We start from the raw sequence: 14,937 nt of genomic DNA, 5'->3' as shown, positions 1-14,937 counted from the left end.
TGTTGCATGGATCCAATAATCAATTCCATTTATAAGTAAGCATAATTTCTCCAAAGGAACCAGTTCCATCCACAAGTACATTCTCCCAGTTAGCTGTCTGGAAGAGGATCTAATAGTTTGTTTGCTGTGCTCCACAGTCATTTTGTTTTCTCCAGCTCTCTTCTATTCCTAGTGGGCATTTAATGTTTTTAAGTATAGTGCAGATCAGTACAAACCACTAGCTCAGAGCAGGTATCTAAAGAGTATGAGAACGGAACAAATTTATATTGGTTTTTTTTCCAAAGTATTTGCCCAGACTCCTGTGGCAGTGCAGACAGTTCCTGAGTTAGAGGTGATTTTTGTCTTCTTCTTCTCTGAATGCCTCATTGCTTTGGGACCCATGTTTCCACAAGTCCGATGGAGATGAATTCCACATCCTAATGATGTATAGTGCAGAGACATAATTGAATTTTGTTTGTTTTAATTTTCATCTCTAATAATTTCATTTCATGCCGTCTACTTATCTTATGGAAGTGAGAAAGAAAGAAAGAGAACAATGCCGTATTTCTCAGACCAATCATGACTTTATGGATCTGATCTTTACTTACAGACTTTTTAAAGTCCATAGCTTTTGTGGGTTTTAGGCACAATATTAGTACGTGGAAGGTACTTGTTCCACCATGAAACATACAAATATTTCAAGAGGTTTCTGGTTCTAATCGAGGCATTTTTCAGACTGAGATACGTTTTGCTCTGTAAAAGATTAATTTAATATACCAGGGATCATTGCTAGTGCATTTTGCACCTCAGGAGATGGAATGCACATAGGAGATTTTTGTGTCACGTAGATTATTAACACTTTCACCTTTTGTACTTACTGCCTAAAATGTATAATTTTGCAAACTATTTGCTAGTAGTGGCTCATTAACAGTGCACTAGTTAATTCTGAACTTACCAAAGTTATGTTACATAGGCTTGAGTAGTATTTCCACATGTTAAATGACAAATAGAAAAATTAATAGAATAGTACTATTATAACAGATGAGTTTCCAGTGCTGTTGATTTCCTCAATTGTCACACTGATCCTACTAGAAGCTTTACTGTTTTGTCTTCCTTTCCCTATCATATATTTTTGTTGCACATGGAAGACTTTTTTAGCACTGGAATTCAGCAGTTGTAGAAGTATTGAGAAATACTGTGAATATATCCACCTCAAAGTCTCTGCACAGAAAGAGAAACTTGTTCTGTCACAGAGCCTTTGTAGTGCTCTGTAGCTGAAAAGAAAAACAGGGAAGCATGGCCTTCTACTGTCCATACCATACTTTAATGTTGATTTTCAAGAACTTTGTTATATTGCAAGGGTTTGTTGTTCCTCTGCCAAGTAGCAGCAGGTTTTTAAGGCCTTCATGTCATGTTTCTGTCTGGAGACAAATCAATAGTGCAGGAGTATCATATTCCTTTAAGTGATTTGTTTAGTACAAATTTGTACTTCAGCCCTTTAACAAGGAGAAGCTAGCAGAATACAGGCCTTTCCTTTTTCCAGGTTTGGGTCAGAATATACTGAAGATACTGGGCTAGGTGCTCTTCAGGCTGAGGATATGACTCTTAGAATGACAAAAGGCACAATGCTGCTGCACCCCACAGTCTATCATTACAAAGAGAACCAGCTTTGTAGCATACTTCAGGGGCCTGAGAGGTGATCCTTCCAACATTTTATAAGGCATTGCCACAGAAGTGGAATTACTGCTCTAACAGACAAGTGACATGACTTGCAGTCATGCAGTTTTGCATGTCCTGTACAAAGTCATTTCTCGTGAAAATTACTCCAGGCTTCTTCAAATATATGTGGGTAAAATTCTGTTTCTTGTTTTACAAGACTGTTTTCTTTTAATTGAATAATTACCCAGATCTGCACTGGGAAGAAAACAGCACTGCATGAGCTAGAGTACCTTCGTTTCACTAAAAGGATTTTCTCAACAACTGAATGGTTTGTCTCACAACATTTTTATTCCATAGGGATCGGTTCAGAACAATGGTGAATGTCTTGGGAGATGCCTTTGGTACAGGAGTAGTGGAGAAGCTCTCAAAAAAGGAGCTGGAGCAGATGGATGTCACCTCTGAAGTCAACATAGTCAATCCTTTTGCCTTGGAAACAGGAATACTTGATAATGATGAAACACAGGCCAAGAAATCTTACATCAACGGAGGCTTTGCTATAGATAAATCTGACACCATATCCTTCACACAGACATCCCAGTTCTAAAGCCAGTAGCTTTCAGATAAAACAGGAGCACTAGGGGACATGGCCATATGCAATATCTCAAAAAGCTTAAAGGAAATTGAGAATTAATTACATCTCACTTACATTTGATTTACCACGCAGAATCTGATTCTCCTTACCAGTTCTGCCCCCTCTCATCATCTCCCTCAACAGTTTGAACTCACCATTGTTAGTCATTACTGATAGGTTGAAGAAAAAGAGAGTTGTAAAATACTTTTTTTTTTTTAATATATACTATTCCTGGGGCTGTGAAATGCCTCTCTGGAATCAGCATGCTCATAAATGGGTCATTAGCTGGGACAGACAAATGTGTTTTACTCAGGAGTAGCACAGCATTTCACACATAACCACATCACAAAGCACCTGTATGAAATCCCTTTTTACATCCTTGCCTTCTAAACAGGTTGCACAGTACTTGACAACTCCTGTAACTTGATCATTTGCCAAAATGCTAATTTCTGCAGCTGAGGGGATACTACTTGCGTGATTCAGGAAAAAACAGACCAGAAGGGCCTTGTAATAAGTACATTTTACTGTGAATAGGGTTTAGTTTTTCTTCAGTTGTGAAATAATTAGTCATTGAAAGATATCCAGTATCTATGTAGCTAAGTTTCCCCATACCTTTCATGTGAATACCAGCTCCTGGTATTGGCCTTCTGTTGTGAAATAAATTGCTCTGAGCTGGCTCTTCCAACATTTGAAGAGCTTGTGTATAATGATGCTTTACCTATTTAGGTCAACTTTGATGGCCTCCTTGTAGATTTCCATGAGAAATACAAACAAGTCCATTTTATGTTGTCCACTTTTGATTTTAACAAAATATTAGTCAGCCCAAAAGTAAGCAGAGATAATGAAGACAAAAGCGCAGAGTGCAAATTCTAAATGTTTCTTCCTTGCAATAAAAGCAGAATATATATATATACATATATATATCAAGAATATAGGAATGAGACCTTTCTCATAGAAAGAAGCCACTCACTAAACTCCTTACACAGACTGATTGTTTTTTTGGCTCCTTGGTTTAGTTTGTCAGTTGAACATGCAAGTTTATAGCTGCAACACCACTACAGTGCCAACCTGTCAGCTAAACTGTATCTTTATGAACCATTTCTGGACCTAGAAAATCATGTTCTCAGGCGGCTTGCTGTAAGATAAGAAGCACCGAGAACTTCCTCATTAAAAATCTCCATTTTCTATGACATTTTATACAAGATTTCCATGGTGCAAAAATCACTCTCTCGAGGAGTTGCTGTAACAATTTTTTTTCTGCCTTGCACATTTAAGTAGTTAGCCATTTTATATATAAATTAAACTGAAATTCATATACAGTTATTTCTTTGTGAGTAAGCTTGTGGTAAGCATAAAATCACATTCATATGCTAACAAAAATACCCTACAAGTACCTGCAGTGTTATATACTCAATTCAGTCCTACACTTTTGTATTTAAACAGACCAGAAGTGTGCCAAAGAGAACTGATTAAGAAGAGAATATTTACTGTAGATTTTGATAAATTGCACCTTAAATTAATGAGACATAATACTGTATTTAAATTTAACATCATAAACTATATGAAAACATTAAGTATTGGTAAATTTATACAATATAAAGGAAATTTACAGATTGAGTAAATCAGTCTTTTACCTTTGCAGAAACGGTATGAGACAGGCTTTATTTGTGCAGCTTTGCTTACGGGAGGAAAAAGCCTACCAGTTTCCATGACTAGCCTATAATCTATGCCTTGTCTTTAACTAGCTTTTTAAGTCACCTTTTATGATCACCTTATTATGTAGTCACTCTGTTAATGATGTACTGTGAACAGTGTTCCTAATGTGTTATAAATAAATAATTTCTCTCTTTACTGTTTTTTTAGCCTACTGTCTTCTCCTTAAGAGCTCCTTTAGCTATAACAAGAAAACCAAACCACATCAAATTCAGGATTTACGTTACTGTCTCTAGTGATTTAGTTGCAGTTTTGGCAAGAATTACGCTTTTCCACCAATAAAACAGATGCTTAAGAGCAGATGCTGAGATTGCAAGAAACCCCTCTGACTACAGATGATCTGGATTTGGAGTATGCTATTATTAAATACAGGGGATTAAGCAGGAGATTGTTTACCTATAACTTGCTTATCTGAATCAGATTTAACTGAGCAGCTGTTGATGGTATTGTTTTGCCATCCACTCACAACCAAGAGACCAAACCATATGCTGAAGATCCTCTTAAGTCCAAAGATGCTTTTCTTGACACAGTATTGCAAGTATTCACCTTCTGTATATACGTGGAAACACCCTGCTTGAGAATGTCTCCTTTTTTCCTTAGTCTCCTGGTCTGGAAGATTTGGAGAGTGATGGAGAATCTCTGTTAGAAAGGCATCTGCAGATTTTGGCCCTTTACACCATGTTGTTATGTTTTTGCAGGGGTTTGGGGGCTGCAGAAGCTATCACAGAATTGGACTCTGCATTTTGAATAGTGTTTGTGATTTTTAGTAAATTTGACCTGGAGGACTAGGTTACCCATACAGCCCATCCCTGCTGAAATACTCGGGGACTTTTAGTTAACTCTTTAACTCTGAACAAAGAAAGCACTTGCACATAAACATTAATAGGTCTGTGAACATGCACAGGTCAGCTATATCAGCTCCACAAGATCTAAAATTGCATAAAAACCAGCATATACATGCAATTCACTTCTTCATTAAAATTCCCTGATATGAACAGAAACTGACCAGTGGTGCATGGGCAGGGAGGGGACAGCCAGTGGACCCCTGTGCTGGGACACCATGGGATCTGTTGTCCTCGTCCTGCCATCACCACTCAAACCCCTTCTGCATCACTTGCCCCTTAGGGTCAAGGTCCTCAAGGAACCATGTGACCTGCCCCAAACCCATGGGGACCCTTAGCCCCATCTCAAGGTGCTGCTCCTAGCTTCAGTGCAAATGGTGACTTCCTGAGGACAAGGACCTGTGGGTGCTGGTATAGGATCCTGTAGGGTCAAAGACTTTCAGACTCTCAGGGGACCTGCCATTGAGGGTCATGGGTGGGTGACATCCCTACAGTGAGGTGGCCCTGTTCCCAGCTCCATGACCCTCTACTCCCCCCAAATGTACCTGCTGTATCAGGGTCAGGGCCAGGGTGTTGGAGTCTCTCACAGTTTTCTCACTAGAAGTGATTTATTTAAAATTTGAGCTGTAAATACTGGTTACACCAAAGCAGATCCTAGGCACAGCTGCCTTCCCACTCCATGTCATCTCTGGCACTTGGACTAGTGGGAGCTCTGGGACTCAATGTACTGGAAGCACTAGGATGGGGGAGCTGGACTGGCCGTGCTTGGTAGGGCATGCTTGCTGGCAGCCTAGGAGGGCAATTTTCATTGTATGTTGTCAGTGGGCACTGGTATCACTGAGATGGGCTATACTGGGGGTCCTAGTGTAGGAGTACTAGCAACACTGGGCTGAGGGTACTGGGACCACTGGGCCATACTGGGACGGGAGGCACTAGGGGCAATGGTGTTTCAGGGAGTAGTTTGGGGGCTGGATGTGCTAGGGCAGGCATTTTTGAGAAGAGTATTTGGGGTCCATGGTGGATGTTTGTGGGCCATGGACTGGTTTTGGGGACTATTTTGGGGGCTTATGGGTCATAGATCAAAGGCTGCCCCAGAGAGTGACTGCCCCTTCCATGTCTGAGCAGTGGAGGTGAAGGAGGTTTGGCAGTTCAACTTGCTGCTGGAGGGGGGAGTGCCCCCAGGATGACAGCAGTTCCAGGAGGGGCACCCACTACACCATACAGAAGGTGATGGGGAAACCCCAGCCACTGTGCCCCAACTGCCTCCCCTCAGAACACCCAGATGATGCCTGGGTCCTCTCCGGGTTGTAAGGGGACAGCTTGGATGCCAGTGTTCCACTTCTGGCCTTATGGGGAACCCCAGACACGTGGGTTTCCTCCTGGTTGCGGGGGGCCACCCAGACATCTGCATCCCATTCTGGTCCTGGGGTGGCCATCTGGGCATCTAGGTCCCATCTGGAGGCCTTCTGGATGTCTGGGTCCCCTCAGGGAAGGCACACCAAGATCTGGACCTCTTTGGGGAGGTGCCCAGATACATGTTCCCTCCTGGTTGTGGTGGGCACCCCAGACACATGGGGGTTTTGTGTTTTGGGGTGCCACCTGTCCTCTGTCTCTGAGAGTCCAAAGGGGGAGCAGCTGTGGACAACACCGGTTTTCTTTGCTGCCCCCACATGTATCTGCCTGGGTCTTTCCAGGATTTTTAGGCTGTCCAGGGGGTCCCTAACTCAGGCCCATGTGTCCGTGTGTGTGTGTGTGTGTCCAGGCCTGCCACTGAAGCCACTCGAGTTCCAGCACGACCCCCGCTCAGCCCCACAGCTTGAAGCACCATGGCAGCTTTATTGCTGTCCTCAGCTGTGCTGTACCGGGGCAGCCCTAGGAGAGCAACACTTGAGGGGACAGAGGGGATCAGGGTACCCCTAATGCTGTCCCCCCAGCCCAAGGTGTGGATGAAGATCAAGGGGAGCAAGGGAATTTTGGGGTTCCTAATCCCAGGTGGGGTGGCCGAAGAACAAGGGGGCCATCAGGGAGGGCCCCTTCAGGCAGGGGTCCCTAGCCCACCACGGCTGCAGAAATGGGACTCGATGATCTGTAAAAAGTCCCTTCTAAGCCGGCCTCTTCCAGGACTCCACGACAACCGGCTGCCAGGGCCAGGCGTTACCTGGCAACAAGAAACACCACAAACACAGGCACGTGTGACCGGGGCTCTGGAAGGCAGAGGAAGAGGAGGAAGGCGGCTGCTGGCTGCCCACATTCCTAGCTGCAGCTTCCTTCCGAGCACGAAGTGGTTTGTTTTCGGGCAGGACAGCAGCCATGGCCTCGATCAGTCTGTTAGAACTGCTGGATGACGCCATCGGGACGCCCGAGGTCAATGTCAATTTAGAGGCGCTCCGCAGACTGCTGAGGATCATGCTGGGACACCTGAGCCTGCTGGGCCTGCAGGACGTGGTCCCGCAGGAGGAGGAAGGCGGGACCAGCACTGAGGCTGAGGCACGGAGCCCAGAGCAGCCACCCGGGAAGGACGAGCTGCAGGGGACCAGGAGCAGCCCTCCTGTGGCTGCCGACATAGGACAGATAGAGAAGACTGAAGCCAAAGTGAGTGGCATCTCCAAGGTAGAGGCTTTCTCCACCTCCTGGGTGCTCCCCAAAGACGCCCCCTCCTCTGGGGTCTGTGCCCTCATACCAAGGTTTGGTTGAAGCCCAAGCTCCAAGCAGCATATTGACTTTCATTGTAGGAAAGGGAGGGAGATTTGTAGAGAAAATCTGGGGCTGAAACACTGCTCTGGGTGCTTTGGGGTCCTTCCCATGCTGGGTCTTTTCCTGCAGACCCAGGATGTGCCATAGGCTCCCCAGGAGAGGGGTGGGAGTCTCTGGGGGGCTGCTTGCCTGGGGCTCACCCCAGCCACCCATCTCTCCTAGGCCATGGCTCTCTCCCAGGAGATGGCTGAGACCAAGGCCATGCAGTTCAACATGGGAGAGGAAATCCAGAGGATCAAGGAGGCACTTGGCCAGGTGAGCTGCCACCATCAGCATGGTGTGGGTCTGAGACCTCTCTGTGCACCAGAGGTTCAGCTGCATCCGGCCATGACAGATGAATGGAGAGTGCTACCCCGGTGCCCAGCTATCTGGCTGTGCCCCACAGACCATGGTGCAGGCAAAGGTCCTGCAAGTCCCCAAGGACCCTCCCATGAGGTTCATCCCCCCCACCCCCCTCTCCTAGACCACAGATCTCTGCAAGGATCTCCATAAAGAGATCAGTGAGATGAAGGCCACACAGTCACGCATGGGAGAAGATATCCGGATTATCCAGGAAGCACTTGGCCAGGTGAGCTGCTGCCTTTGGGAGGGGATTGGGCCCTCCCTGCCTCCCTGCCTCTCAAGACTGCCACCCCTGCCCTGTGACTGTGGGTATCACCCAGTGTGAAGGGCACTGGGAGGGAACGGTGTCCTGTGAGGGAAGCATGGGAACTCAGCCTTGCCCACTATGAGGCCCCCACCTCTGCCTGCGGATCAACCTGGTAGTAGAGGTCACTGTCTGCCTCAGCCAAGGAGATGCTGAGGCACTTTGAACTAAACAGCCCTGAAAAAAGGAAACATGGGTTCTGAGAAGGAAAGAAGGTAAAGACCTACCAGTGCTTGGCCGCCACAGCGCACCCAGGGTCTCTCTGGCTTGGGCCCAAGCTCAGTTGTGCATGCTTCTGGGTCCTGACTGCAGTCCCTCTTCTCACCCCACTCCAGGGGAACGTCCAGGATGCTGCTGGCCAGTCACTGGTCCTCCATGACCAGCCCGCCCCTGGGATGCAGACAGTGACCCCCAGTGCCCAAAGTGGTACCACTGGCTCCCAAGAAGGCCATCCAGCTATGGAGAGCATCACCAGAGACTTGTCTGAGCTGCAGGGCCAGATGGCCTCCCTGCAGAGCCTGGCCAGAGACCTACAGGGTGAGAAGGAGAAGGTAAGCCCATAACAGTCCCTAAGGGGGCTGCAATGATGCCCGGGGGAGTTGGCAGGGAGGAGGCAGGCAAAGAAGAGCATGGGGTCCATGTCCTGACTCTGCCACTACCACCCTTCCCAGATCAGACAGCTGGAGGATACCCTTGGAAAGCTGGGTATGACTGTAGCCAAGTGCGAAGTGGATGGCACCAACCAAATCCCCCTACAGCTGGAGTAAGAGGACCTGGAGAGGATTTTGTATCCTATGGGGCTGTAAGGGAGCTGGGAGGTATGGGGGGTAGCAGTCTAGGAGCATCGTATTTGGCAGGGACAGCTCACCTCCTGAGTGGCCTTGCTCAGCCTGCCTGTGCCCTCATCTTGTTGGCTAGGTCTGCACTGCAGGAGATTAAGGAGGAGCAGAAGGAGCTGAGAGAGGAGCAGAAGGTTACCGAGGCCACACTGAAGCAGCTGGTCACAGCTGACCAGCTTCAGGAGCGGGTGAGGTTTGGGGGCAGCACTCCAACTGTTGTCCTGAATGGCACGGTGCTCCCTGTGGGCCTCCTGGCCACATTCCCTGCCTGGTCAGGGCCATCTAGGTACTGGGTTCTGCTGGCTGCATTATCCATTATATCTCAAAATCAATTCCTTCTCCCCTTTCTGCAGCTGAATGAGCTGAGGGCAGTGATGGAGAGTATGGGGCAGCAGCAGAGAGAGTCACAGGAAGTGAGCGCTGACCGCAGCTCGGATACCAAGCTTTTGAGGAAGCTCCTACAGCGCTGTGAAAGGCTCCAGGGGCAGGTGGACTCCCTGGTGCCCCAGAAGGTGCAGACATCACTGCCAGAGAAGACCCAGGTGGGCAGCTGGCAGTATGGAGGGGCTTGGGAGGCTGTGTCAGGACCCTATGTCTGGTTGTGCTCACTGTAATGTAGAGCAGCATCTTGCTACCCCCCAGTTTGGTTTGGATGAGTTGGCAATATGGCAGGAAATTAAAGCCTTGATACAAATGTCCAGCTGGTACTGATGGCTCATGGCTGATGGCCAGGTAACTCAGATTTCTTCCTGAGAGCAGCCAGACACCTCTTGCATGATACTATCTTGTTTGTCTTTCTCCCTGGAGCAGGATGTGGAGTTGCTAAAGAGCATCCAGGCCACCATCGTGCGGGTGGAGGGGGACTGTGAGCAGCTCAGCTACGTCACGGGGAGCCTCCGGGATGACCATCGTCAGCATCAGAAAGATATCGAGGTTGGTGGCTAGACCCCCAGAGGGTCAGAGTATCCCCCAGGCACACTGAGGCCGGAGACTGCCAGAGGTCTGATCCCCTGCACACCTGCTTGCAGCCCTCTGTTGGTTCAAATGGCCTTTCCCTAAGAGCAGGGAGCATTGGCTGGCCAGAACACAGCTCTGTCCCTACTGTGGTGTCATGAGATGCTTTCTGTATTGGAAGGCTCTGTTCCAGTCCCTGGAGGGTCTTGAGAAGAAAGCAGACAAGGAGGACTTGCTGCTGCTGGTATGGTCTTGAGAGTCCATCTTCAGCCCAAGGGATCTTGGGGATGGTGGGCAGGGAGACAAATGCTCTTTGTCCTTTGGGTGCTCAGTGGCAAAACTGGAATGGATGTGGAAGAGGGAGAGTGTAAGTACTTCCAGACTGGCTGCAGATCCCTTGCCAGGTCCCTCTGCCTCCCTCTTTAAGTCCCTTTTACCCCATGAGGGTGATGGGGTAAGCAGCCACACAGGCCTGAAAAGGGCACGATGGCCCTGCAGGAATGTTTCTGCATCTGTCCTGGCCAGATATGTGCTGGCCCTGCCTCTTTTACCTCTGCTCTGTCTCCACCACTCTCCTGCCTTTCCTTCCTGCTAGAAAGTAGACAAAGCTGCCCTGGGCAGCAAAGTCAGTTGTGCCCATTTTGATGCGAGCATGGAGCATCTGGAGGATAGGATACAGGACTTGCTGAGACGGGTGTTGGGCCAGGAGCAGCGCTGGCAGGAGGCCCAGCAGCGGTTCAGGGATGCCCTGGACTCCAAGGTAAGGGGTGCCTTATCCTCATGGTACAAAACTGGCCCCTCGGGGGCTTTGCGGCCTAAGGCAGCATCCCTCTGAGGTTTCCCTCTCTGCTGGCTTTTCCCTGGGGACTACCATGTTCCATCCTGGAGTAGCTGGTTAAGAGTGTGCATCCATCCACAGCTGGATCGTCTGGAGCTTCGGCCTTTCCAGAAGCAGCTGGAGGATACCTGGGCAAAGATCATCAAGGATCTCAAGGATGAGTTGTCAGTAAAGATTGATGACGCTGCTGGAATTAAACAGTGAGTGCAATGGGATGGTATTGACTTTGGCAACAGCACTGGCCTTGTTCCTTCCTGTATGGTACCCTGGCATCAGAACAATGTAGCTATCAAACTGCAGGGGCCCTGACAAAGCCACTACACTTTCTTCACCCATCAGTATCAGATTCCCCACATCAAAGGAGGCACAAGAATGGGCATCTGCAGAAAGGAGCTATCCAAACCAGAACTGGGGTGTGGGTGCAGAGGTGCAAGGATGGAGGACAGAGAGTTATTCCCCTGGGCAGGGTTGCAACACATGGTGCCACAGGCCTCAGTCATGACCTGCCCTCCTTGGCAAGGTGCAGAGGAGCTGTGAGCACTAACAAGGCCATGACACTGGAGGAAGGGCTGGTTTGGATGGCAGTGTAGGTGCCTGCACCCTTTCCCTCATATCCCTGCCTGCTCTGGGCATCTATGGGCCACGGCCACAGTTCAGCAGTGCCAGCAGTGCCAACGCAAGTTTGTCTACTCTTGTCCCCTTGGGTGGGAGGAAAACCAGGCTCAAAGTGCCACAGTTCCCCCTGGAAACATTGAGCCTCCCTGCAGCGACATGCCTGGCTCCTGTTGCTGCCTGTGAGCTGCTGGCTGTGTGCACTGCAACCCTGCCAGGAGCTCACCCAGCTCTTTCTCCCTTAGGCAGCTGCTGGTCCCTTACAAGTGCCTGTCCTGTGACCGGCACCTCAACATGCAGGTTCCTGGCCCGTGAGTAGCACCTGGTGCCGCTATACTGGGTGGCTGCGTGGGTGGGCAGGGGATGGGTGCTGGTGATGTCCTGCTGTCTCAGGCACAGAGGTTAGAGTGTTTGCCTGGAGTGTCTGAATCTTCTGAGCCCCCTCTGAAGCCATGTATTTCAGATGGGGTGGAGTGGGAACACCTCCAGGAACACTTCCCTGAGAGTAGCAGGCAGAGGATGCTGTGGGGTACAATCCTATGGGTTTTGGTGCTCTGCCTCAAGCTGGGGTGGCTCATTTGTCCTTTGTCACCCACCCATGGCTCCTGCACTCCCCAGGCACATTGACACACTGCCATTCTTGCCACCACTGCCCAGTGGCCACGCTGCGCATTCCTCTGCCTTCACCATGGAGGAGCAAGCACAACAGCATGGTCACAGGTAGGGGACATGGGGACCCATCACTGGCCTCTGGGATGCTGGATAGTCTTGCCTTGGCAAGGGAGATCTTTTCCCTCAATGGGGACAGAGGGGGCCAGGGAGGCTGCGCAGGGCAGGGGAGCAGAGGGGGCCACAGAGAGCCAGCTGTACTTGCCCTAGGATTCTGGGCTTTTAAAGCCCCCACTGCACTGCTCCATCACATCCTGGTCTCAGTGGCACTGAAGCCACATGTTGTCAGTTTTATCTGGTCTCAGGATTGGTGGAGATTTAGCAGAATGGGACAGGCATGGGTTTCCTGCAGCAGTTGTAGGACATGTGTCAGCAGGGACGTGTCAGTAGGGAGCACCCCCTGCCCCCCTCCCTGGCACAGTGGGATGAAGCCTAAGGTACCACAGTGATGGACAATGAGTCTCCCCGTACCCCATCCTTCAGGAAGCTGGTCAATAGCAAGCTCCTCAAGTCGCAAAGCTACAGGGGACAAAACACGTTCAGTGCACAACTCAAGGATGTCCTACACCTCTCCAAAAAGGTAAGGATTGTGAAGGGAATGATGTCAGGGAGGAACAAGACTGGGAGAGAGATGCTGAGCATCTGGCGGCCACCCTGGTTCAGTTTCCTCAAGAAGAGATGGGTGGGGAGGGTTGCTTGGGGATGCTGAATTGGGCTCCACATTGCAGCCAGCCTTTCTCTCCTTCCCACCTGGTGTGACTGAGCTGCTGGGCACAAATGACCACATGGATCGGGGCAAGGACCACAGGCCTGAGGTGGCAAAGAGGGCACAGGATAAGTTTGGTATGGCCTGCCAGGACACCAGTGGTGAGGGGAGAGAGCACCAGCTGTTTGCTGGTGATGGGTGGGCAGGGCTCTCTCTGCAGACCTGGGCAGGTGCAGGGAGGATCTGGGGTCTGGGGCAGGCTGAGGAGGGGTGAAAGCAGGATGGAGAGGGGTGACTGGTGGATGGGACAACGGGTCCTTGGATGTGTTCAAGATGGAGTGCAGTGTGGAGATGGCCCTGGCCAGTGTGGGTAAATAGCCCATATGTTCGCAGGCAGATGCCAGCACTCTGTCCCTGAGGGTCTCTGGCCATGCAGATGCTCCTGAGCTTAAGGCTCAGGGCTTCGGGCTTCAGGCTTACCTCTGTCCTTTGCTCCCAGGCCCCACCACCTTACTAAACCACCAGCCAGCCTCTGGCCTCAACCACTGATCCCGGGCACTGCAGCATTTGCTGCAAATCCAGTCCCCTGTAGCCAGGTAGCTGGCTGGGACTGGATGCTCAGAGCCCTGCATGAAGAAAAGACTGGGACAGCTGCCCAAAGGGATTTCTTCTCAGGTTAATAAAAAAATTGTAACCTGCTGTGTTTGAGATATTCTAAGCAAGACTGATTTCAAAACTAACCTCTGGTTTCAGAGCTGCCACCCTAAAGCTGGACAGGTGCCACAGGGAAGGGTGAAGTTTTGGTTGGGACAGGAGCAGGAGAGCTTGGGGTGAGCCCCCAGACTGGGTCATGTGGATAGGCGAGGGCTGTCCCTTAGCCAGGTGGAGAGGCTGGGGTTCCCCCTAACCCGTGGGCTGTGGGGGTGCAAGAGGTGTAATCCCTGGGTTGCCCTCCACCCATGCTGCTGACGCTCCTGACCTCAGCTTTGGCGAGGCTGCAGCAGCACCACGCATCTTTGGGGAACTTGAGGTGAGCCTGAGCAGCGCTACTCCCTCTCCCACATCAGGCTTAGGGTAGGGTTTAATAATATCATCATCATCATCATCATCATCAGGCCCTAGGAACATAGCAAACTTGTGGGACCCTTGCAGGGGATGCTCAGCTCCCTGTGGAATGTGCAGCAGTGATGTCAGTGTCACTGCTGTCCTCACCGTCCATGCCATCTATTGTCCATAGTGTCCATTAGGTGACATGATGTCCTATAGGTCCCTGGTGTCCCATAAGTGACAGTGGCCATGCAGCAGGTGTAGTTCCTACACCACCTGTTTTTCCCAAGGTTGCGGCCCTCAAGTTGTCCAGTGACGTCACCCTCACCTGCCTCACATTCCCCAGACCTGTAAGGAGGCCCCAGTCTCACCCTGGAGTACTGCTCCAAGGTGGGACTCTCCAAGGGGATAGGGACTGCCAGAGGTGGGGACATTAAGGGTGATTGATCTGTGGGGACAGAGATGTCAGGGGCATTGGGGATTCTAGAAGAAAGGGGACAACCATAGAGGTTTGGAGACAACTTATGGGGATAGGGACCTCTGGGGCTGGTTTAAGAGTCTGGGAAACACCAGGGCATCAGCGTGCATGCAGGGATGCAGGTCAGGAGTAGGTGTTTGGGTGCACAGGATCCTGAGTGTCCCACCAAACCCATGGTGCTCAGCACCCAGCTCCACTGTGGGCACCCACAAGGGACAGGGGTCATGCCTCTCTCCTCACAGCCCTACATGCTGGTGACTATGCAGCCTGGTGAGCACTGGGTGATGATGGATGGGTGAGGGGTCTTCAGGAACCACAAAGTGCCCTCAGAGCGTCTTTTTTCCATGTGGTGCTGGTCAGACATCCGGGGGCTTTGATCCAGACAGTCACCACTGCATCCACCCCAACACCATCAGGACGGCATGTTGGATGGCCATGGTGAAGACGGGCAGGACAAAGGGAGCTGGGGAGGTGAAGGTGATGGAGAAGGCTGGGGACATCTCATCCTGGCTGCAGGGGTCACAGTGTTGAGGGGTGAGGATATCTTGGGATTTGAGGTGCCAGAGAGCC

The 14,937-nt window shown here is 50.2% G+C and overlaps 2 protein-coding genes across 6 annotated transcripts in view; both read left to right on the top strand.

Moving 5' to 3' along the window:
* Window positions 1–4,125, top strand: part of SLC1A1 (solute carrier family 1 member 1) — a 48,492-nt gene extending 44,367 nt beyond the window's left edge. For both annotated transcript variants that reach the window (XM_014879639.2, XM_088155825.1), the window contains exon 12: window positions 1,996–4,125. In XM_014879639.2, coding sequence (XP_014735125.1) covers window positions 1,996–2,242 — 247 coding nt within the window. In that variant the 3' untranslated portion in view covers window positions 2,243–4,125. The remainder of the gene's footprint in view (window positions 1–1,995) is intronic.
* Window positions 4,126–6,900: 2,775 nt separating this feature from the next.
* On the top strand, window positions 6,901–13,541 carry LOC148219849 (glutamine-rich protein 2-like). 4 transcript variants are annotated; one of them, XM_088157088.1, is made up of 16 exons: window positions 6,983–7,416; window positions 7,741–7,833; window positions 8,042–8,146; window positions 8,560–8,775; window positions 8,896–8,987; window positions 9,143–9,251; window positions 9,417–9,605; window positions 9,874–9,996; window positions 10,199–10,261; window positions 10,613–10,777; window positions 10,937–11,055; window positions 11,713–11,778; window positions 12,086–12,187; window positions 12,620–12,716; window positions 12,865–12,979; window positions 13,342–13,541. In XM_088157088.1, exons 1-16 carry the CDS (start codon window positions 7,135–7,137, stop codon window positions 13,389–13,391), a joined length of 1,986 nt encoding a protein of 661 aa, XP_088013214.1. In that variant the 5' UTR covers window positions 6,983–7,134; the 3' UTR covers window positions 13,392–13,541. The 4 variants fall into 4 exon arrangements, with proteins under 4 accessions (XP_088013216.1, XP_088013214.1, XP_088013217.1 ...); XM_088157091.1 differs by lacking the exon at window positions 12,865–12,979; XM_088157087.1 differs by having other exon boundaries at window positions 12,865–13,541.
* The last annotated feature ends 1,396 nt before the right edge of the window (window positions 13,542–14,937 follow it).

The sequence above is a fragment of the Sturnus vulgaris genome, chromosome Z (genome assembly GCF_052056855.1).
Source record: "Sturnus vulgaris isolate bStuVul1 chromosome Z, bStuVul1.hap1, whole genome shotgun sequence".
NCBI lineage: Eukaryota > Metazoa > Chordata > Aves > Passeriformes > Sturnidae > Sturnus > Sturnus vulgaris.
Note: the sequence above shows the minus strand (reverse complement) of the source record. Positions and strands in the feature narration are given on the sequence as shown.

What these genes read in the sequence shown, in the direction of transcription:
- LOC148219849 (XM_088157087.1), top strand. Translation starts at nt 7,135, where the DNA reads ATGGCCTCGATCAGTCTGTTAGAACTGCTGGATGACGCCATCGGGACG. An exon ending in TACAGGGTGAGAAGGAGAAG is followed by an intron (nt 8,776 to 8,895) that starts GTAAGCCCATAA and finishes CACCCTTCCCAG; the next exon opens with ATCAGACAGCTGGAGGATAC. An exon ending in GGGATGCCCTGGACTCCAAG is followed by an intron (nt 10,778 to 10,936) that starts GTAAGGGGTGCC and finishes ATCCATCCACAG; the next exon opens with CTGGATCGTCTGGAGCTTCG.